General features: G+C 39.4%; 1 protein-coding gene across 2 annotated transcripts; it reads right to left on the reverse strand.

The window, feature by feature from the left end:
• Positions 1-207: 207 nt before the first annotated feature.
• On the reverse strand, positions 208-24614 carry LOC141902737 (malonyl-CoA decarboxylase, mitochondrial-like). Of its 2 annotated transcripts, none has more exons than XM_074790603.1 (10): positions 24434-24614; positions 19592-19699; positions 18480-18620; positions 17871-18011; positions 16424-16579; positions 15224-15388; positions 14980-15082; positions 14728-14886; positions 13603-13839; positions 208-4823 (listed from the first exon to the last, which is right to left on the reverse strand). In XM_074790603.1, exons 2-10 carry the CDS (start codon positions 19679-19681, stop codon positions 4558-4560), a joined length of 1458 nt encoding a protein of 485 aa, XP_074646704.1. In that variant the 5' UTR covers positions 19682-19699; positions 24434-24614; the 3' UTR covers positions 208-4557. The 2 variants fall into 2 exon arrangements, with proteins under 2 accessions (XP_074646704.1, XP_074646712.1); XM_074790611.1 differs by having other exon boundaries at positions 24491-24594.
• Positions 24615-24636: the final 22 nt, after the last annotated feature.

The following is a 24636-nucleotide window of genomic DNA, read 5'->3' on the forward strand; positions in this document are numbered from 1 at the left end:
CAATTCTTTATAATTTTATATAGCATAAATCGTAGGAAAAAATCAGCCTGAGTTATTCAAATTATTGGTTACTCGCTGAAATAATCCATAGCTAATCCAAAGACCGAAGCTTCAAGGCCACGTTCTTCCTTGATTTTTGTAAATAATTAGATTTGAGGAATGCCAAGCAACACAAATAAGTCACCTATTAGAATATAATATATTGTCAATAATTTATTCACACTTCTCCGTATGATAATAAAAAATGCGCTTTTACTTAACATATAAATCTGAGGCACGTACTTAATATTCTCAGTTCAATTATTGTGCATCAATCATTTCAAATGTTATTATTGAAAACCCCTGCAATTACACTCTCCTGTTCAACAATTAATAGGTCTATTATACAACCAGGGGTGTAGGGGTCTACTCGGGAATTGGTGAAACGCTTGATAATCAGATCTACTTCGACAATCTTACATACCAGGCATAAGATTTAGAATGCTCAGGTACTGGATATTGCGTTTCATCGAAATCTTGTGCCCCTGGTAGTATATGATTACAATTTTATAGTATCTCCACATTCCACAAATTTAGCTACCGACACCCAACTTGATTCTAATTGTTAGGTCACTGAGTTGCAGATATGTTGAACATTAAAAATCTCAACCCAATATTCCTAAACATACTCAAATACGGTTACATGAAGTCCCAATTTTACATCATATTTTACATATCTATGTATAGGTGGGCTATAAATAATATGCCATGATCGACTTATCCTACTACTTTCAAATTCTGGATTAAACTGATCTGATTGAACAGGTTTTACTTGATAAAATGCATGAGTGCCAATGCATAAGTGCCAAGATGTAGGAAAAATCCTGCAATACTGTGTCCCTAGTTTTTGGATAATAGCTGAATTATGATTTTTTTTTTATTTGGTTCTTACTTTACAAATTATTTCAATACCTGGTAATTGGTGAACAAACCCTGCCAAATCAAATTTCAAAAATGGGCTACATTAATGTTTAATTTTGAAAAAATATCATAAAGCAACACATTGGCCAGCACAGGTCATTTTTGTTATTTTCCAAGTCAGAGAACCAAGAGCATCTTTTTATAGCCTCAGGTAGATGCCACGTATGAACCAAATACCAAGATAACCTTACAAAGAAAACTTGATACTTTTTTACAGAAGGACCAGGTGGAAACTAAATACGATAGTCAGCTGAGCAGAGGCTGATCTAGGGTCTGATTTAGTCAGGGGTGCACCCCATAATTGGGCATATATAATTAAAAGAGCAACCCCAAAGAAAGCTCATCGGAAAGCATTATTAAACTAATAATTGCAAATACAGACTACAAGCTTATACAGTCAACCCTGCATAAGTCGTCATCATATTAGTCGTATCATCACATCTCTCATATAATTATTTTGGAATCTGAGCGTCGTATATATCGTAATTTCATGGGTCATTCGCGGAATTCCTATAAAACCAAGACTTAAAAATAACTCGTTAGAATACAACTTACACATAACTCGTAGTCCCGAGGGCAACGACTTATGGGGGGTTGACTAATTATCAACTTTTTATGTATCAGTTCAATAGAGTAGACTCCGCCTAAACTGGTACAGTTGGGACCTTCATTTTTCTGCCGAATTAGGCGGTTACCAGTTAGGAGAATCGTGAAAATCTATGGATAAAAAAGAGGATTACTACTTTCTTTGTATTTCATACGATCAGACTGTAACGAATCGCCGATGGTTTGTTTCCTCATAGTATTCCAGACACAAGTCCTTCAATAGACACGACATTTCACGTTTCTCTTAAATTCCGAGACACTTTCCTCCGTTTGGTTCACCTGTGATGCAATTGCCGCGTACTGGTTTAGGCAAAGAATGAATGGAAATAAGGTCCAAATTTTACAGGATAAGGCGGATCAACAAATAGAGCGATACCAGACTAGGCTATATTTATGTATTACTGGATAGACGAGTTTAGGCGGGGCTGTATTTTTCATTTTCCCATAATATTTCGGGGCAACTTGACATTTTTAGAGGAGGTTGCACCCCAGCCCCTCTCCTTCGATCGGCCCTTGCTGAGGCTAAAGCACTAAATACCAAGTCTTATTTTGATTTAACTAGTATCTGCACATTAATCATTCTACATTCCACTGTGAGGAAACACTTGGATAATTTTTCATACCGGCATACTCTGTAACAACATTTGACGTATATTTGTTAGAAACGATTACGGTACATCATAAATAACATGTACATGGAATCAGAAATTACATGCATATCTATAAAAATTCTCAAGAATGTCTCCTTTTTTAGCTGTTTCTAAAACAAATGACTTGAATAATGAGTTTCAGTATAAATAAGAGACAATATTATATAAAATACATAGGGCCTATATGAAACATCAATTTGAAATATCAACATCATGCATTAGGGTGTTAAGACAATATCTTTTTTATTAATGGTGTTTCACTCGTAAGTCAAATGCATATACTTCACGTACTCATGTCGAAGACGATAGATTTCATCCATTTCTAGTACATTCGTTTGGTCCACTCAGGAAGCCCCAGGGTTAAAGCGTTCATTTTCACAGTCATGTACTTCAGCTCATTCAGCTTGGAGGTGAAACATTTTACATTAAATACTGATATGTACGTAAAACGTAAGTATGAAGTAAAGTTTCACCTCTATTTGCTGACATACAAATTTGGTGAATATTGAACGGCATCTCTGGCGAGGCACTTGCAATGGCCCACTGTACTGCATTTGTTTTTGTTACAGTACCCAAATAACAGTAAGGTAGGAAATTTGATTCGAGCGACATCTGAGTTGGATGGTATAGAATTCATGTATAGTGTCAGCATAACAATTCAATATAGGGGTCATTCATTATTACGTACGCATTAGGGGAGGGGGAGGTGTCAAGCGCAATTGCGTACTGTTATGCTTAATGTATATGAAAAAATGGCCGATGTTTCGTACAGAGGGGGAGGTGGGGTTGAAAAATTCAAATTTTATGCGTACCTAATAAATGAATGATCCCATACCTGGATTTTAATGGATCTTACTTGAGCAGAGTCTACAGCACCAGGTATATGCTGTACATAAGTGCAATGTAAAAAATCATGCGAAATATAAAAATTCATTATCATACATTTCCTATTATCTGGTCATAATTAGCTCAAAAAACTGACAATAGGTAAACTATTACATGTACCATAAACATCAAATGTTGATACGGTAGTTGGTCTAGATTTCAATCATCGTTGACTAGCTTAACTTTTCATAAAATCGTAGCTAAAATATAAGAATATCAACACTTTTCTTGATCTTTAGATACTTGCAGTGAGGCCAATTATTGGCCATTGTTGCAGATCATTGTCACTGGCAGTGAAGTAACATAATCCATATATGTACAATAGAAGGCGAAAGGGTATAATCGATTTCAATAATAAAGTTTAATCTGTTTTGTAACAGTATTTTTAAGACAACTGCTTGTGTATGGATTATATCCTTACACACGTACAGTAATTAACATAACACAGAAACTAAGGAACCTGTGTCATACAGGAACCTCAAATTTAAATCGTATCATTCTATAGTTATTGTCCAACTGGGGAATATATGAGACTTCTACAGAGACATTAACGTGGATAAAAATATATTATGGCAGGGCTCATAGCCTTTAGATTTTCCATGGCGCGTAGTACCCATCACCATTTGCCTAATACAATAAGGGTTATATTCATCTCTGAGGTTCCGCTTATAAATTTCTACAAAATAAGAAATGAAAGGTTTTCCATCAAAAAAAAAAATAAATTGTTGAAATTGTTGTATTTTCTCTCATATTTCCAGCGGCGTAGCTACCGGTGCGGTTGGTCCGACATATGAGGGATCAATAATTACCAAGGTGGTTCTTCTGATTCATTCAAATTTGCATTAAAAGATTTGGAAGGGGGTTAGGTTAGGATTCGATTATTCTCGAAATCAGTCCTGTGAACTGCATCGGGGCCAGAAATTATTTTCGCATTGCCTGATCGCAGCATTTCATCATTTATCGCATCTGGCAATCGAATGCACGTGAGCAAGGTGAAGGTGGTTGTTTTCTAGGGATTCGAACCTTACTGATCTCACTATATGTATGACATACACAACAAACGATCGACCGCGCGTGACAGCTGTCTTGTCTTATTTTGTCATTAGTTAATGCTGGAAAATGGGCCTCGGATGCCCCTAGAACCCCTTGAAATTTTCTTGGGGGAGGTAATTGATTGAAGTCAGATCATTTGGACGGGATTGCAGATACTTCTATTATTGCCTATTCCAATCACAGAACCTATCGTGAATACAGTCAACTGTCATTTTTTCATTTTTACAGCATACATTGTTTCTTTAGGGTACTTACACCATGACAATGATTTGTATGTGTTAGCATTGTTTTGTCACGGGTAACTACAGGGATCCACAATTTTGGCGTAAGTCTATGACTGCTATGAACCCTGATACAATATTTTCTTAATGGCACAATGTTTAACAAAGTATCAGAATCCGTGCTATAATGTACAAAACGTTTGTTTCTGTTCTTCATATTCAACATCAATAGCTCGAATCTGCTCGACATAATGAAGGATCTCTTCTGACACTTCAATTTTCTTGTCCTGCATATATTTTTTGCTGTTCTCCTCAAGTATCTCAATGGGATTCACAAAGTAACAATAGTTTGCCATGATTCCGCATGATGCATTCAGACCGCGACGTGAATTATCACCTAACCAGTTTAATCGCCACAAAACGGCACCATTCTTTAAGTGGAAATTTGCTGAAAGTAAAAAGAAAATCTTTTAAAGGACCAAACAATGCAGGGGTGAACCTGGGAAGAAAGGGGGTCTAGAAGAAAAGAAAAGAAATGTCAAATATGCCACTTGGGGGCCTACCCTCAGTGTAAGGCTTAATAAAGGTCCAATGGCCCTGTGGCTCACCATCAAATCATTGAGTGTATATTGTCAAAAATATTATACTAACTATAAATTAATTTGGATTGCAATCGAATGTAGAATAGATTACCGAATTAAAACCATCAACTGACGATATGCTGCACAAACTCTTCAAAAAACAAGTTTTGATTCTAAATCTAATCACTTCATTAATTCTTAGCCCCTTATTACACGATTAATACATACAAGATATCATTATACTCGCAATTTCCAGATTTTATCATCCTTGAATTAAATCAAAATACGCGCGTGGCGCACGTCTCCTAGTCTCATCTGGGTTTGTTTTTACAGCACGCGTGTGATAACTATACTGTTACGTTACTGTAGCGATATATAAGGGTCTATGTGTGTAGACTAGCTCCCACCTCTAAATCAGTGTTGAAAAACCTGATTGTTGATTAGATGAATAGCTGAGAGCATTCCACTGCCTGCTATTGTCTACAGACTATTAAGTCCATTATAAATTTCTCTCCGCTCACAACTAAAATTGAATAGAGTAGAGCAATAACACGGTTCACAAAAAAGCCGATGGCCACGGTTAAACCGTACGGGTTAGCAGGTTTTTAAGGCATTGACAAGACAAATCTAAGTCAAAACTCCATTGGTATCGTCATACTTGCTAGTTCGGATACTGAATTGAATAGCCTACTCGGTTATATTCGTAACACCGAACAAATTATAAGCGAACATACGATACCAAATCAAATGAAATGCTCGCCATTTTGTTTTGGGTTCAACATTGGGCTTTCCCAATTACATCAAAAGCGCCGAAATTCCAGGAATTTATCCCACAAACAACCAATCACATTCATTGTAGCTCAGGTAACAAGGTCAACTCAGATAAATAGAAGCGAGAAAATTTAGAGGGCCTGTTGGTCGAAAAGTACATTGAAATGAGTCGCAAAAAAAAGGCAACACTTCCAGGAAGGATTGAGCTTTTATATTATTTATGTTCCAAGTATGCAAATTGTCATATGTAAATACTTGCCATTACTTTTGGTTTTACGTGTTTTTCAAGAATAAGTCCCCTAAAAATAATTCGATCACTATAGAAAAATTTGTGGGCTTGAGAACTCATTAAGCCAAACCATGAAACCAAATATCAACACATTGAATCAATAGCCAATGTTTGTGCCTTGTTGACACACCAGTACTGTTTTCATTTTCAATGAAAACTGCTTCACCAGACCGTTTGCATAAGCAAACCTATGGTTCGCCAAAAACAAGAATTACAGCTTATGGCATTAAATACCCCCCTTCCCCCCCACTTCGTAAGAATTAAAGTCACACACCCTATCTTAACTCAAACAAAGAAATTCAAGATGGCTGTCCTGGGGGCAATATTTGATGACTGCTAACCTCTATTTGAATAGGGGTGGACATCTCATCTACCCCAATGCTCACACTGAATTTCATGAAAATCAATCAAGAAATGTAGGCCATATATAATGGCTGATGACCTCAATTTTCATCTTACCTGCCAAAACTGTCACTAATTTTTGTGAAAATCCATCAAGAATTATAAGCTGTATTGTGCAAACTAAAAATTCAAGATGGCTGCCCTGGTGGCCACTCAATGGCCCATAACCTCCATTTTCAATAGGGGTGGAAACGTGCCCCAATCACCACCAGGGAGACATAATGAAATATGTTTCTTTTACACTGATCTGAAGTCGTTACTTTTTCATGTACTGAGCACCCCCTGGTGGCCACATGGAATACCATGTGACCTTGAAACTTTGCACAGGGGCTTAGCATTCCACGAACTACATATCCGCAACACATTTTCATTATAAAATCTGCTTCATTTAGAAGTTTATCTGACATCATCTTTTTCATGTATCAAGCATCGGGACAAACATATGCTATGTGTTGAGTTACAAGAGAGAGCCAGCAGTTTAGGAGATCTCCGCACAAGATTGTGTCTACGGACGGACACCCGATGACCTGACTCCAGTATACCTCCCCCCCTACACTTCGTTGAGGAGGTATAAAAATCTTAGAATTCATTACTGACCATCCAGATTTTGACTCTAAGAGACTTTCAGGTCAATGCCACTCAATCCAAGATGACTGCCATAACTAAATTTTTACCTTTTGGACAGAATAATCTGTATTTTCATTAAAAATAATGGGCTAAGTGGTTTACCACAGCCTTATGAAATGGAAAGTTGAACTGATTAAATGAAGTTCAAAATATATCAGAGTAAAAAAGAAACTGTTGGCGATGATAAACAGTTATCCCGGAGTTGGCACTCATGGCATTGTCAGTTAACTTCCTCAAAAGGGAAGAACAGTTATACAACTTATGGGCAGTAGCCAGAACCAACAACCAACTTACCCAACAGGCAGGTAGATGCATTGTATTGTAACAAAACATATAAAAATCATTCACATAATGGGTGATTACAATATTTATACATGATATGAGATGTTACAATATCACAGATGGGTTTCCAAAGGAAGCAGCACTTGTATTTCATGTACACCCATGCCAATGCCAACTTGGAATCATGCGTCAAGTGGTTCACTCAGCCACAGCCCACTCAGTTAACGTGTGGCCATGAGGTCATCGATTTTCAGGAACCCTAGCGCCATAACAACATGCAAAATTCAACAAGTATCTGGTAGGCTGGACACCACGATTACTAATTCAAGATAAAGCACTGTTGTAAATCCTTTGGAAAGTTAAAGAGCAAATGCTGTAAAAATAGAATATTGTGTAAAAGTTATTTTCAAATGTGGTATATTCACAAATATGCAACTGGTTTGAATTTTAGTTCAGCCATTACTGAGAAATACGACTTTTAAACCGGCAATTCCAGCACGTGCTCACCGTTATTGTTTATGTAAGCAGGTGTTTCTGATGCCATCCCTGACAAACGCTCACGGCTTCCAGTCATTTCACTAGACATTTTATGCAATATTTTATCGTTTTGGGAGTGATTTGAATTAATAAACTCTTACCATTGTATACAGTTGCTACCGTTGTATATGACATGATATGGTAAATAAGTGAGTAGCGCTGTAGGTCTGTGAATATGGTGAACAAATTATGTTTATTTTTTCAATTATACATAGGCTACACATACAAGCGCGCACATGTGCTTGTGTTGATTGTCATAGATAACATCAAAAATTACAATTTTTGGAACTAAAATTTGTATTTCCGAGTAGTACTTACCCATTCCTATGGTTGCTGGTTCCTTGCCAATATTTTCTGAATTTGGATTGATCGCCGATGGTTTTTCAATACGACCCGGCCCTGTGGTATTGCATTTAGCCACCGGCGAAATCCGCAATCTTTTTATGCCATAGCAGACCCAAAAATGCAGCTATGCGGGGCAGGTGGGCGGGATTCCCACCATAGGAAAGGCTAAGTACTACTCGGAAATACAAATTTTAGTTCCAAAAATTGTAGTATTTCCGTCGATTACTGCACCCTTTCCTATGGTTTTGCTAGACTAGCCTAGCACAAGGATGGTGGGAAAGGTAGATTGAAAAACCACCGCTCAAACGCAAGGTAAGAGGAAAAAAAGAGAGCACTTACTCAAGCACGCAATAGAGCACTGTAGCACAGGGAAGACTGATTGGCCACAGTGAGTCCGTCCAGCTTGAGGCCCCCGAATTTGGCAAAATTATTACTCGCGAACATGAGCTCAAACTATGTACATGGATACACCCCTCGTGATCCTGATAATGCAACATAAAAATTTACGCTAAAGAGTCCGATCCGAAAGAACGGACACCTTGAGCCATAACAACAGGACCAAGCGACGCTAATGAGCCTAACTGGCCTGACACATCCCGTAAATAAAAGGACGTGAATGTCGACAGACTTCTTCCAAAGGAGCACCAGAAAAAGGCTGCACAGGAAGTAGCCATAGACCTCACTTGATGAGAAACAACTCCCTCCGAGGAAAGATTCTCTTTCAATAAAATGTCCTTGATCAGTGAAGAGACCCATCGGGCCACTGTGTCCCGAGAAATATCACCCTTCAGGTGATCCAACAGCGGAATAAATAACTGCTCCCGCGTACCCCTTCGTGGAGCAATCTAAATAGAAACGCGACGCGTGTACAGAGCATAACGTCCTGTCCGGAAGACCCGGTTCCACTCGATGTTTTAGGGCTTCAATTCACATTGACGACCGACATTGGCCATTGGTTCTTTGACGAAACAAGCCGCAGCGAAACAAATTCCTTTCGCTGGCCGAAGAAAATACGACCTTGTCGAACTGAATGTGCATGAATCTCAGAATGACGAGCAAGCCAAGAACAGCAAGAATACAGTCTTTTTTGACAAATTCGCAAATGACACTGCCGAAAGAGGTTCAAATGGAGCCTCCGTTAACTTCTTCAAAATTACTGACAGATCCCAGGGTGGAACTATCCTCGGTACCCGAGGCCGGGAAACAGAAAACCCTATAACTAGCTGCGATATCCGATGATCCGCTGTTACGTTTGGCCGTCCAGAAGCCTTTAATAGTTATAACCTGCAGACCTTTTACAACAAATAGATGCAGTAAAAAATCTGCCAATTTAGCTACAGAGGGTGAGCATGGATCAATTTCCCCTGTAGCGCACCAATCTGCAAAATGACCCCATTTGGCATCATAAATGGTACTTGTCGATGGCCGCTTAGATCCTGCGATAAAGGAGGCAGCCTGTTCCGGAAAGCCTGAAGCTGACAAGGATCGCTGGTCAATGGCCAGGCAATCAGATTTAACCACTGGCTGTTCGGATGATGCCCAAAGTTCCCCCGAGACAAAATCGATGGGAAATTCGGAAGAATCCTGTGGTTGTCGCACAGAAGGTTGAGAAGTGGTAGGAACCATTTCTGCGATGGCCAACATGGTGCTACCAGAACTATGTTGCAATTGACTGATCTCTCCATTTGATCCAGCAAGCGCGGGAGAACTGGTGTGGGCGGCAATGCATACGCATGCATCCCCGACCAATCCAGAGAGAAGGCGTCGACCCCCACGCTTCCGCGTCTGGAAACTGGGAAACAAACAGTGGACACCTCCGATTGAAACGGGTGGCAAACAGTTGCCGAACATGTCTCGAACCCGATTGGCTACTTCTTGGTGGAGAACCCATTCTGTCGCAATAGCCTGACCTCGATGAGAAAGAGCATCGGCCATCACGTTCCTTTTCCCTACTAAATGTGCCACAGTCAAGGAAACCTGGCACCAAAGAAGAATTTTGGCTGACAGATCCATGAGGGTTTCTGAGTGAGTGCCCCCCTTGATTCTGAAGGTTCTCACTGTTGAATTGTCCGTGGCTAACCAAAAGTGATGGCCCTCCACTCTCCTGTGAAAGAACTTCAGGGCCTTCCACACGGCTAGCATTTCCAGGAAATTCATGTGGTTGGTGGCCTCGTAGCCCGACTGGAGCCTCTAACGAGGCCAGTGACACCCCGCGACGAAGATTCGTAGTTTTCACCCACCATAGAAGATCTGGACCTAGATCGGTTGGAGATACAGGAATCAAGGTCTCCCAGTTGCCCTCCGACTGAGACCAGAAGACCTTCCAATATTGTTGCAAGCGCCAGCTTCTGAGGCGGCTTAAGGGCACCACCAGACCCATCAAGCTTATGGTGCCTAGATGCCGTGACCAGTAACGAGCTGTTCTCTGGGTTGTGGAAACTCCCGCTACAGCTTCTTGAAGTTTGGCTAGTCGAGCCATGGACGGAAAGACTTTGCCGATTCGGAGATAGAATTCCATGATAGAAGTGAACTGTTGGACCGGCGTCAACTGAGATTTTTCTGTTTACGCGGAACCCTAGCTGATGGACTAAGTCCAAGACTGAGGTCATTGTGGAGCTCTCAGTAATGAATTGGACACCATATCTGGTAGACGAGCTTTGGAACTGGAGTCCATAACTGACTGACGGGAGGCTAAAACAAGATTAGCCTGACCCCGAACCGACAACGGAATGACATGTGAAACAGACCGAACCAAAGATTGGATAATCCGGTCCATTCCCTCTAGTTTTAGGGCAACTGACTCTGGGTCGGAGACCCCATGGACGGCAGCGAGTGTTTCGCGAAGCTCGCCTGTCAACACCACAAGTGCCTTATCCTGAAACGAACCAACCCTGGTAAGATTGTCCAGGACTGACATCATGGCCACCAAACCGAACTTAGGCAAACAAGTACCTGACTGTGCTGAACCAGTATCTGGGCTGATCAAAGTATAATCAGCATCCAGGCAGCTATGACTATGATCCACAGCACCTGGAGTTGCAAAATACGCCAAGCGAAATGCGCCTATAGGCAGATCCGTTGAACTTAAATATTTTTCCAGATTTCATACCCCGCTCTGGAGGGGGAAACGAAAACGTTCCAGGCGACATTCACCCCATCATTGCATATCTATTCAAGCCCATTCTCTTGAAACCACTGACGATTCGCGTAAAACATTAAGATCAGAGTCCAGAGGGCGATAAGCTTCTATTGACTCACCGAACAGAGGAGCCGCTGTGGGCTTAGCGCAAGTTGCTCCGTGTTTGTCAAAAAACTCACTAATCATTGCTCTAAATGGCATGTCCCCTGCGGGTTCGGATAAACTGAACGAGAGGGAGAAAGGTTGCAAGCCAGGGAAGTCCCCATTGAATGGGGCAACCCAAAATTGCTTGCGGCAGGAACGACACCAGAAAGAATTGCCGCTTCTGGGACCGGATCCTCATTGAAATCAGGCCCTACCCCAGCATCCAGGAATTCAGAGTCAGAATTCCAAATAACTGAGTGGGCTGGCGAACTTCTAACCGGACAATCAGGAATAGGCTTACCTGTTGTAAAAGTCGCAGTAACGAATTGTTGTGATGACGATAACAAGTTTAAAATTTTTGCTTCGGAAATCCTTCTGAGTCAGGAATTTTCCCATACCCCGACGATCATGACGACTTCAGTGATGGTCCCTCGAATGGTATCAAGACCTGCTAGAAGAATCACCTTCTTTCCTAACCGACGTCGACGAACGATGAGGCAACTGCCGGCCAAACTTTGTGCAACAACGATCGTAATCCCTCTTGCGATCTATCCTTGAACTGCGAGAAGATTACGTTCACGGCATCTGGACCTGTTGGGGGAGCGAGCTCTATCCCCGGAGCGACAAACGTCAGAATCAGACGAACCGCACACCGATGACCGAACCGGAAGTTCAGAACTGGGTGACATCTGGACCGGATTGGTGCCCGAACCGGACCAGTACCGACGGTCGGACCGGTGCCATCCTGCTTGTGCCGGTATCTCGACTACCGCGGCCGAGTGCGCTTGGTCCAGATCCTGTAGTCTGAAACAAGCTGAACCGGCTGAACTGGTGATCGACCAGCGACCGGTGATTGACCGGAGACCGGTACCAGAGAACTAGCGTTCCTCCCCGGTGAATAGAGTTGGGAAGCCGACCGTGCAAGTACAGCCGGCAACCGCTCCGCTTTACGATTTGAAATCGAATTAAAGACGTCGATGGGCACGTCGGCCGAAACCGACGAATCTCTGCTATTAACGCGACGACGAACTTTCAGTTTCCGAACCTTATCGCCCGAATCCAAAGGTCCTCGGACCAAACCTCGCAAGTCTTGCAAGGATTACTCCTGGAGCAGATTTGCTCAGATATACCCCTACAGGACGCACACGAAACACCGATTATCCCTCCCCGCCACGATGCTGACCTCTAGGAGGGGCGGCATTATTATTCAATTAATTGTTCAACAATAATGAATTCAATTAAATCAAATTAAATTAAATTAGTTAAATTATTTCGGGGAAAAAGAAACAAGGGATAACCCCAAAACCGAACAGCTCACCATTACGAGTGACAATTCCCTTAACTTCCTAAATCCCTTTATTTTTGGCGAAAAATCCAACGTGTTCATGTGCAAGAACGCCAAGAAAAAAGATCGCGGCTTTTGCCGGTGGCTAAATGCAATACCACAGGGCCGGTCGTATAGAAAAACCATTGGCGATCAATCCAAATTGTGAAAATATTGGCAAAAACCATAGGAATAGGTAGAGAACTCGAGGGAAATATAGCGCCACCGTGGGTTGAATGTGAACTATACGCATGGAGTGAAAGATAAATAAATGACTAATTCACGGCTAATTCGAGCAACTTTTTTGGATAAGTCAGATCTCAGGTCATTATACATATATTAAGTTTCTTCTGGTTAAGAAATTGCGGAAAGCTAAATTTTGACAGCATTTGCCCTTTAATACATAATACGAGATTTGGAGAGGATTTGACATCAAAGCCTTTTTCATCGAAGGGCTACTATAAATAGATGTTCATCCCTTCACCTTGTATTATGAGTACCATAATGTTCAAACTTCATTTAAATTTAGGACTTTATTGCAGAGCTGTGCAAAAAAGTTTTTGTTATGCAATCCCCTGCCGCCCCCGTTCCGACGGCTCTGTATTGTGAAGCACTGATGATGAAAACCAATATCAGCTATAATGTCTTGAGACTAACCTCCATCTAAAATGTAGTTTCTGAACAGAATATTCATTGGTCTGTTCCATCAATATGAATCACATTTTGTCATGTGATTTTCTGACATTGACATTGAGTTACATCACTAAATCACTTTAAGCAACTTACCAACTGGATTTATTGGGTAACCACGCCGTTTCTCGATGTACAAGTACTTCACGCACAATCTTATTAATGGCTCTTTCAGCAGTTCCGGAATACCTTTGAGCATCAACCAGGAATTATCCAGAAGACACTTTCGTAAATCTTCAAATATCGTTTGCGACATAGATTTTGGAATGCACTGAGAAAATTGTGACAGTTCAGTTTTAGAGAACAACACTGTACTCGGATGCTCTGCTACTTCTGAAATAGCCATGGATTAAAAAGTGTTATTGTTAGTTATTAGTACCATCTTTAGGGAGCATTCATGAAGTGGGTATGTACCGGTAATTCTCATTTCAGATGTAAGATTGGCAAAATTCCCAGTGTGTATGGCAATTTCTCATCATATAATGCTGCATCTATGCTAATTTTTACAGCATCTATACAGCGGTACATGCATTCGATTTTCCAATCAGTGACATGTAGTTCATTATTTCATACATGTTGCACCACTGGTAGTATCATACCACTATAAGTGGCTGAGCATATCAAAACCAGATGCAAACCTGCACAAAATCCAAAAATCCAAAGTTAGAACTTTCGGTGTTGCCAGCACCTAGCTATAATATTTCCGGAAATCAAATTCAAGATCATTCCCCGTACCTTAATGCTGAAAAACGGCTTTTGTGGCCTGTAACGTGGCGCCACCTAGATTGTTTTGTTATGCTAATGAATAGGTCACGACGTCATAGCAACACGTCTCTGAGAGTCCGCGAAGCAGTTTTTCAGCATTACATGAGCGTAAAGAAATTTTTTTTGAAAGTTTTGATTCCGGAAATTTTTGGAAGTCTGGCAACATTGAACTTTTCAAATTGGCTTATTTTTGAACTACCTTTGCAGATTTTGTGGTTTGTTTTATAATGTATTGTATTTTCTCATGTGACGTTAAGCGCAGATAGTTTTTTATAGTTCTACTCTATACAATCGAATAAATTAACATCATCATTATCATAATTATAAGTCAGAAAGAGCCTAAGGTAGAGTCTTACTGCAGTTGTCAACATGAACTATTGACCTCCAGACCAGTGCTCCCAACCTTATGTGACAATCAGTATTTCTGTGCAATATTTGTATGAATGTAGATCATACCTTCCATGTGTTTTTGTTTGTTCATGAGATCTATCAACCAATCTTTGAACCCTGGAATTGGTGACAGACTTGCAAACTGATGCATGTGAGGAAATTCCGTCCTTAATGCTGACACAGCCTGTTTGATTATGTTGTTACCATGTTCTATTCCTTGGAGCCCTGAAGATTAAGAAATTTCAAAGTTCAGAACAAAGAATGAATCCGACGCCTTCCTATATAAATCAACATCATGTATGAGGATAAATTAATTACCTTTCTGTGTTGATGTGATCGAGTAAAATATGGCAGTATTGATATTGCTTGGATTTTCAGATTCAGATTTATGGCCATTCTGTTGAACAGGTTCAACAATAGCCTAAAAAAGAAGGATTTTTCTATTAACGAAGCAAGTTCTACAGGTATGAGCTAAAATTTTACTATACAGGGTAGTTGAATCATTTAAAATGAATCAATTTGACTCAAACCTAACATTTGTGGACCTAAGTCTCTAGTTTACCTGAATATTTGATGATATTTCATTGGTTAAAGCAGTATGAAGTACAACAATTGGTTCATCTGGTAAACACATGTGTGTGAATACATAACAACGTCTGTAAGAGCCAAGCCTCCACCTCAAATCAACTTCACTTTTTATTGGATGGACAGCTTCATATTCTGATATCTTAAACAAAATAGATATTCATATATTCTATACAACATAGAAAGAGTTCCAGTGGCAGATCCAGCCTACCCCGAGTACCACTTGAGCAGGACTCAAGATTTCCATCACAAAATTTTCTATAAAGTCAATGTTTGCCTGCATGTGACTTAACAGACATATATCATGTTAACTCTCTCCGATACTTGTCGCACATGATACCTAACTGATTCGGTGCTCCATTGGCACTCTAGAGTTACAGCTTACCGATTCGTTTTTATTGTAATTCCTGTTTAAAATTTCTGAGATTGCGTCCGAGAGCACCTAAAATTTCACATTTCTTTGGGGGAAGACCCCCAGGGCGTCAGACCTTCAGCTACTCAGGAGACACAATATCGCTTTGATGGCCACTAGTCTTTAATGTGGTACTCATTGCATGTTAATGAATATTTATCAAATCCTTTGATTCAGTGCGATATAGTGAAATTATCACTGACTGTATTCTTTCCTGTGAGCAAAAAACTAGCCGGCCCTGTCAGAATAAAAATGGTCGACAGGCGGGGCCATTGTTATTCGCTGAAATTAGTCAGTTTTTGGTCTGTAGATGTGTCTAGGGTAAATACACGTTTAAACGTTATAGGCTATCAAGGCAATCCTGGGAGGATCCAGGGGAGATTTCAGGATGTCTGGAATCCACCCCTGAAAAAAATTTCTTTTTCTTTTAAAACTACTATTCCAAATGATTCCAAAAAAAATCAGTAATAACTGCTTCGTCACTGAATGCTAGATTTCACTGGTTAAATGCAGGAAAATATATCAGGAGGCTTCTATTTTTCATAGAAAACACTGCTGATTAATTCTAACCTTGAAATCCCCCCATGTCTAATCCTGGTTCGCCCCTGCAATCCACTGAAACAACTTGTTCTAGCAATTCTTGTATGACAAGAGTTGCAATCAACAGCAGTCTCAATGCCCACATAGCATCACGACTACAGCATACCAGCACAGTGATCGTCTATCATTCTTGACTAAAACAGCCAAGAACCTAGTCTGATTTACCTTATGCAGCAGTTCAGGAGATGAGCTCCGCAACACTTTTTCAATCTTCAAAGAGGAGACAGAGAGCCACATAGAAAGCAGATCTTTTAACGAGCCATACAACGACCTTAGTTGTGGGTGATGTTCTGCGTCAAAACCGTTCGTAGTGAGCATTTGCTGGAAAAAATACGTATTTTATAATCAGGTAACAATATTCACCTATTATCTGGTAACCAGAAACACAGAAACAGTGCTAAATTAAGTTCCAGATTGAACAGCCCAACAAAATCATTTCCTGCAACTTAACAGTAATTGCGTTTCAGAACAAACTGAATTTTCATTTCAAAAAGGTTATAATTTCACTTCAATTTAATTTGAATTTCTCAGTTACTTTATTAAGTACGATAAGTAGAAGTTTACAGTCATACATTATTTAAATATTCATAGAGTAGCCGTGTTAATCAGGTTTAAAATAAGTAATGAGACGAGTAGTACTGTATAGGTTAACTATTTATTTGACGCACGAAATTTCGCTTCTAATGAATAGAAGCAATAATAGCTTCATCAGGTGAATGAGCATTCACCTGATGAAGCTTCTATTCATTAGCAGCGAAAGCTCGTGTGTCAAATAAATAGTTAACCTATACAGTACTACTCGTCTCATTACTTATACATTATGTAGCAATGAAATCAAGCCAAAATCCTTTCGGTTTCTAGATTTCATTTTCTACAAGATGACATGAAAATATCCTTTAAAGTGAACTCCACATAATTTGTATCTTCGGGAAGCGGCAATAGTGAAATGAGAGTAAGGTGACTTTCAATTGTATGTACAGGCTGTGGCAGTGCTATCAGTGCAACAAGGCCACTATGTTAAGGCAGACCACCAGTACAGGTATGCACATACATGTAGCTGCAATTTAACTACAGTCTTCACCTCATCAATGGCACTATGCACAAAGCTGCCAACCTAGATTTTATCTTTTGCTGAACACATGTCCAAGTTTATCAGTATTTTCAAAACTTTTCCAGTAGTCCCCACTTTTCAAACCAGAAGACGTTTTAAAAATCAGTTTTGAGGTCTTAAAAATCTGTCCTAGGGGAAATTAATAGGAACAAAATATGTGTTCCCGTTTTTTGACACCGTACTAGTGCCCCATCTTCATCTTAGTACAGATGGCGCACTAGTACAGTGTCATATTGAGAGTAGGCCTATAATTTGAGTTGACAAGAGTGATTCTGAAACATTTAAGAAAGAATGATGTAATTTGCCATGAAAAGGAGTAAGTTTTCCGTTATTTATCAAATTTCTTCAGTATTCTCAGGTGAATAAAAATCCGTAAAAACCCTTCTAATAACCGAACACTGTATTTTCAAACTATATTCCAGAGCAGTTGACTGTACATGTATTCTACTTTTTTCCACAGCCTGTATTTTGATTACATGGGAGTATTTGTTTTAGCCTTACCAGGACTTCAGCGCGGATATCAACCAGTAATTTAACACCACCTTTAAGTCGACCAATTTGAATGAACAACTGTTGATATCGTGGCAGTAGAGCCAATCGCAAACGTTCTTGTAACTTCACAAAATTTGCCGACGATCGATCCTGAAAAATATAGCAAAACATATCCACTATCATTTTGCATTATAGTAGACCTGATCAATCTAATCAACCCTTTCAAGATGGGGATTTCAGGGTGTCTGGAATCCCCCAAGTTTTCAGGTAGTTCCTGACACCCATGTGGATAGTGATGACATAATAGGGGCTACATTACAGCTTTACAAGAATGATTATTATGTATTTCATGTAACATTATCATGCAACAATGGATCCCAATCAGCCAGCTCGATTCTGCTCAGGCCAATTTTGGGGCTGCAGATCTCTGAATAATAAAATCTATTCTATCGACACAAAAATAAATTATGGATGAAAAATTAAATCAGCCCTGGGGCATTGCCCCAAGTGGACTTAGAATTGGCACAATCTTGTGTTTACATAAGAAAAGCTAACATTCTTCAATTTTTCATTAAAGCCAGCAAAAGATTTTGGCTGCATGTAGTCCACAATAAATACCTGTGTTGTAGAAATCAACTGAGAAAGTTGCACAATCCCATTTGTATCAACACCATAATCACTGGCTAACACACGTAGAAATGTCAATCGATCTGCAGCCGATAATGAGACATATAGTTGATAGACTTGTTGGGCGCATGCCTGAAAAAGAGGATGGATTTTCTACATTAAACTAGGGGTCCACGGAAGCCATGCACACATTGGTCAGAAATGCTCAAATTTTAACATCCAATGCCCCCTAATGAACATATACAGAACCAATAACCGTGAAAATCACCATGATGATAGAACATGTCATGAGCTACATCGAATGGGATCCCTGCGTTTAGACCATCCTCCCCCGGCAAGGATTCGAACCAGATGGCATCGAGATTGCCACGGTACGAAACCCTGCCACACTAGACCGAGTGCGCAGCTACAGGCACAAATTAGATGATGTCGTTATCAGCCAATCAGATATCCCGTTTTATTTTAGCCCGAAATTTACCTCAGCGATTTTACAACGAGCAAATTGATCGCAAGTTTGCGTGCAGCAAAGCTGCGCCTGTACCTGCGCACCAGGTCTATTGTGGCAGGGGTTTGTACCGTGGCTGAGTGAAGCGATGCCATCAGGTTCGAATCCCTGCCATGGGAGGATGCGTTAAGACAGACCTGGGAGAAAATCTTGACGTTTTTTTTTTCAGCGAAAATTATGTGAAAATGTTTGAACAACAGCCAAAACTAGCACTAGCAGTCCGGGTCTATTTTGATTTCTCAGAAACGCATGTATAGGAATAGAACGACAATTTGCTTTGATTTTGGCATATTTTTGATTATTTCACAAAAACACGAGTTTGGAATTATATGAAATTTTCAGATCGTAAAGTAGATACTACATGACACCTCTAACGATAAAATCAGATCTCAGGACCATCTGGATAAAAAGTGTGCCACCCATCTTACGGAAAATTTTCGCGATAGGCAAATGAATTGGAAGCATGACGTTATCAGCTAGTGATAGCAAAAGCGAACAATAGATTCGCTAAAAATATGCAAAGCACCCGTCAAGGCTATGCACCAAGTGGGCTAAAAATCATGGAAAATCATCCATGAATTTCATGAATAGGGCCTACCTCAGCTTTGAGAGAGTCGATGCTGGCAATTGCCTCTCCCAATATTCGATGTATTGTAGCTGCTGATGAATTCATTACATTTCGTTTCATTCGGTAAAAAGTGAATTACTGAAAAATAAATCCAGAAAAAAGTTTAAATACATTTTCCTATTGTAACTTGGGGTCCAGGGACACCGTGCCCACTTGGAAAGTAGTTTCAAATGCTCAATCTAACAATTTGAATATTCAACGCCCCCTGGTGACCATACACAAAAACTAATGACCTTGAAACTCACCACATTCATAGAATATGTCAGCAGCTACAATTTCGCAATTAGTTGTGATGACAATATATGCCTCGGTACCAATATAATATGGAAACACTAAGTTATTCTACTATTCAACGCCCCTGGTGACCATGCAAAACCCAATGACTTTGAAACTCACCACATTCATAGAACATGTCAGCAGCTACAATTTTGCAACTGGTGGTGATAACAATATATGCCTAGGTACCAATATAATAAGGAAATACTAAGTTATTCTACTATTCAACAACCCTGGTGACCATATAGAAAAATTAATGACCTTGAAACTCACCACAATCATAGACCTTGTCATGAGCTACAACTTTGTAATTGATTGTGGTAACAAAATATGCATAGGTACAAATATAATATGGAAATACTAAGTTATTGTATTATTCAACGCCCCCTGGTGGCCATATACAAAAACCAATGACCTTGAAACTCACCGCAATCATAGACCATGTCATGAGCTACAACTTTGCAATTGATTGTGGTAACAAAATATGTTAGGCTAAGGTTTCAATATTATGTGGAATAACTTTTTTCCACTACGAATGAGTACTGATGACACCAAGATGGCCGCCAATTGCGTGATCATAGGCTGATCAAAAATATCTGTCGCAAGTATTGAAGATCCCTTTCCATAGAATAGCCAACACAAATTTCAATGAAAAATGGCAAACCAGTAGGAAGCAACAGGACTCAGAATTCAGGCCAAAATTGACATTTTTGGGCACAAAAAAGGTCACAGGACGGCCATCTTGAATCCGATCGACCCAAATTTTCTTATGCCGATGGGCCCTTGGTGGATACAAATACCTACGAAAGATCAAGGTAATTGATCAAAGCGTCTTCAAAATTTCCCTTGAAAACTTGAAATATGTGCAAAAAGTCCTGATTTTGGCGAACAACAATGGCTGCCAGTCGGCCATCTTGAATCTGACAGGGCCAGTTTTTGGGCTGAAGATGTGTCTATAGTAGATACATGCGTAACCCAAATATCAAGACATTACATTGAAGCGTCTTCAAACTTCCCAAAATAACTGAATTCCGTCTACAGACGAACGGACGGACGGACGAAAAGTGAACGCAATAGCCCGCTGGGACTGAAGTCCCAAGTGGGCTAAAAACAAAGCACATTTCATTTTAGCATTTTAAAGTACATTTTAACATCGTTAGCTCAAGTAGCCTGCATGTATTGTACAGGTGGTACCAATATAGTTAAACACATCTACATCAAAATGAAACATCAAATTTACTCGCCAATTCTACATTAAATGCTCATCAAAACATCATATTTGATGCACCTAATCTGATCTTTGATATACTGTCAACACTAAATCACTTATTATAGATATACAGTCATAAACCAATATTAATTTGACGCAACAAAATCACGATCATAGGTATCTAAATGTTCATTTGACTCATCAAAATCACTAACAATTAAACCTCACATTGCCAGTCGCCTATCAAACCATCATATTCCGCCTGTCAAAATCATTTATTTTACGTCATAAAAAATAGATTTCACCTGCCAAACAATCATATTTTACTTGTTCCAGTTTCATATCAAATATGTGCCAAACATCACTGATGCCCCCGCTTATAAGCTATGTCTATAGGGTAACTCACTGTATAGGGTAACTCACACCTACTAGACTAATTCCTCAGCTATTAATCGGGTAATGCAGTCTGCACCAATTGAAAAACCTGGGGTATTATAGCTATTTCTGGAGAAATGAAGGCACTATCGCGTAAACGTCATTTTCCAATACAGCCCCTGGTGGCCACAATTTAAACTAGAGCAACCGGAATTTATATAGGAATATAAGTTACCTTAGACCATTTCCTACCTGTGTACCAAGCAATGAAGGCTCTATCGTGCTAATATCTGCGTTCACACTAGGATTTCAGTACGGTACTAAGCGTTCACACTAGGAAATTATTCGAGGCCTATTCGCGGCTTATTCAGTTCCGTACTCAAATACGCGGCTTATCAAGCACGGAATGCGATTCCGCGCCGAAAACCTGATCTCAGTATGGCACTGAGCTGGCCGCATATTTTCTGTAGTGTGAACGTAGATTCGGCATTTAGCTAGCCGCGTATTCACATCCTCTTAGTACAAAACACTTAGTACTAAATAAACTCCCCTCTATTGGCACACTGGGTGACTATACTAGGCTTACTAAGTGCCAAATTGCCAACTCGTAGTGTGAACGTAAATGGCTGTATAAGCGCCGTATTTTGGTGAATTCGGCACCAGCGAAGTACGGTACTTCGTAAGCGCCGAATCTAGTGTGAACGCGGCTAATGTCATTTTCGATCTGCCCCCTGGTGGCTACAATTTAAACTAGAGCAACCTGAATTTAGATAAGAATGTACCACGGACTATTTCCTACTTGTGTAGAGTCTACCAAGTTTGAAACCAATGACATTGATACTCACCAGAATCATAGATGTAACGGGCTACAATTTTGCAATTGATTGCGATAGGCCTAACAAAATGTGCCTAGGTACTTCGCCTATATAATATGGAAATACTAAGTTATTGTTTTATTTAACGCCCCGCTGGTGACCATATGCAGAAACCAATTAACTTGAAACTCAACACAATTGTAGAAAATGTCATGAGCTACAACAATTGATTGTGCTAACAAAATATGCCAAGGTACCAACATAATTTGGAAATACTAAATTATTCTACTATTCAACACCCCCTGTTGACCATATACAAATATCAATGACCTTGAAACTTACAATAATAGAAAATGTCAAGAGCTACAACTTTGCAATTGATGATGGTTACAAAATATGCATAGGTGCCAATATAAATAGACAATTTGTATATCATTCAATATTTAACTCCCCTGGTGGCCAGAACAAAGAATTGGGAGATCCCAATTCCAAAAATCAAATATCAAGACTCTAAGTTGAAAACTGTTGATATTTTCCTCAATAAACCTTTGCCACCTACAAATGAGTACTGATGACACTAAAATGGCCGCCAATTGCGTCATAACTGGCTGATCAAAAATACCTGTCTGATGTATGAAAGACCACTTTTCATAGAATGTCCACCAAGCATTTCAATGAAAAATGGCAAACCATTAGGAAGCAATGCCTCAGAATTCAGGCCAAGATTGAAATAATTTTTGGGCACAAACGAGGTCACAAAATGCCATCTTGAGTCCGATCGACCCAATTTCATTCATGCTAATGGGCCCCTTGGATGATACATGTAAAAGATCAAGATATTGATCGAAGAGTCTTCAAATATTTTTCCTCAAATATCTAACTCCCCAAACATAAACATGGCTGGCTAGGGACTTGTCGATATTCCTGGGGCATAAGAAACAAATGAATATTTCTCATAAGAGAAAATTTTTTTTCGACATTAGGCCTATGTTTCTGCTGATAATCTAAATCATTTTTTTTTCTAGCTGAAAACTGTTTTTCTCTTAAAACATAAAATTCGAAGTGATCTTCTTGTCTTCCTTTTTTATTCAAATATCGGATCTAATTTCTGAATCAACAGTGGGCTTCTTTCAGGTCACAATTCTTCAATCATGTAATAAACCCCCTCAGCATCACCATAGAAACGCAAATGTTGACATCATGGTATCACAAAGTGGTTAAAAACCCTTAACCAATTCTTGATACACTTAATCTAGGTATATCAAAATAGAAATATTTTTAGCAGATAGTGGTAGGCCTAGAGACCTATAGCCACCAGTAAGCAATAAGACCAATTATTGATTATATTTGTTGAGAAATTCTCATCAAGTTTATTTCCTAGCAGAAAATTAAATTTCATGTCGTTCCAATTGATTTCTCAATCTTATAAGCTTAAACGCTGATTTAATCATAAGGCCTATAAATGAATCTAATTTAAACCTTGGAGTTGCTGTCATCTTCTTTCTACCCTGGCCTGCAATAAACCCTGGCATTAGATTTCATTTTTTCAAGTTTTAACTAAGAATTGATTTAATTTCTTCATCAATCTTATGCTTAGATTGGGCCCACATCTACCCGTGATGAGAAAGTTTGTTAAAATTTTGTGATTTTCCCTTAGGCGCCTAGCAGTTTCAATAAAAACAGTAAATTTTCTCTTGTTTTCTAAATCTACTATTAAAAATTATTTAAAATCAAGCTGTGATGAGGGGTCCTTCACTTAGATTTCATCTATTACATATTAGCCTATAGTGCGGTAACAATTTATTCTTTCTCCAGGTGATAGAAAACTAAACAAAGAAAAGAAAAGGCATCTAAATCGAAAACGGTTTACTTCAAGAGATTCGACCAGACCTGCAACTGAAATGGTCTGTTGCTAATTGGTACTTAGCCTAATTTAATTAGGCCTAACACTTACCAGGAAGCCTACAATTAATTTGATACAAAACATTCCTTAGTTTAAAAAAAACTATTAAGGTTAAAGACAAGTCAAATCAACGGTACCGGTAGGCCTACGGCTACGCGCAAAAGTTTAAGTTGGCTTGTAGTATCCGGTAGTAGGCCTAAAAAACTAAAGTTCGTAATTTAAAAGGAGCAAACCTTATATATTATGTCGATACTTGATTTAAAAGGCCTATATAATCAAACGAAACACACGTGTGTGCAGTCTGCAATCAGCCAGATCAACAACCATTCAGAAAATATCGTTACTTCATATCCCGAGGGAAATGAGCTAAATAGATTTCGAAGAATTTTCGATCGAATTGCAGCACCTTCCTAGAAAACCACATCCGCTTCGTAGA

The sequence above is a fragment of the Tubulanus polymorphus genome, chromosome 1, assembly GCF_964204645.1.
Source record: "Tubulanus polymorphus chromosome 1, tnTubPoly1.2, whole genome shotgun sequence".
Classification (NCBI taxonomy): domain Eukaryota; kingdom Metazoa; phylum Nemertea; class Palaeonemertea; order Tubulaniformes; family Tubulanidae; genus Tubulanus; species Tubulanus polymorphus.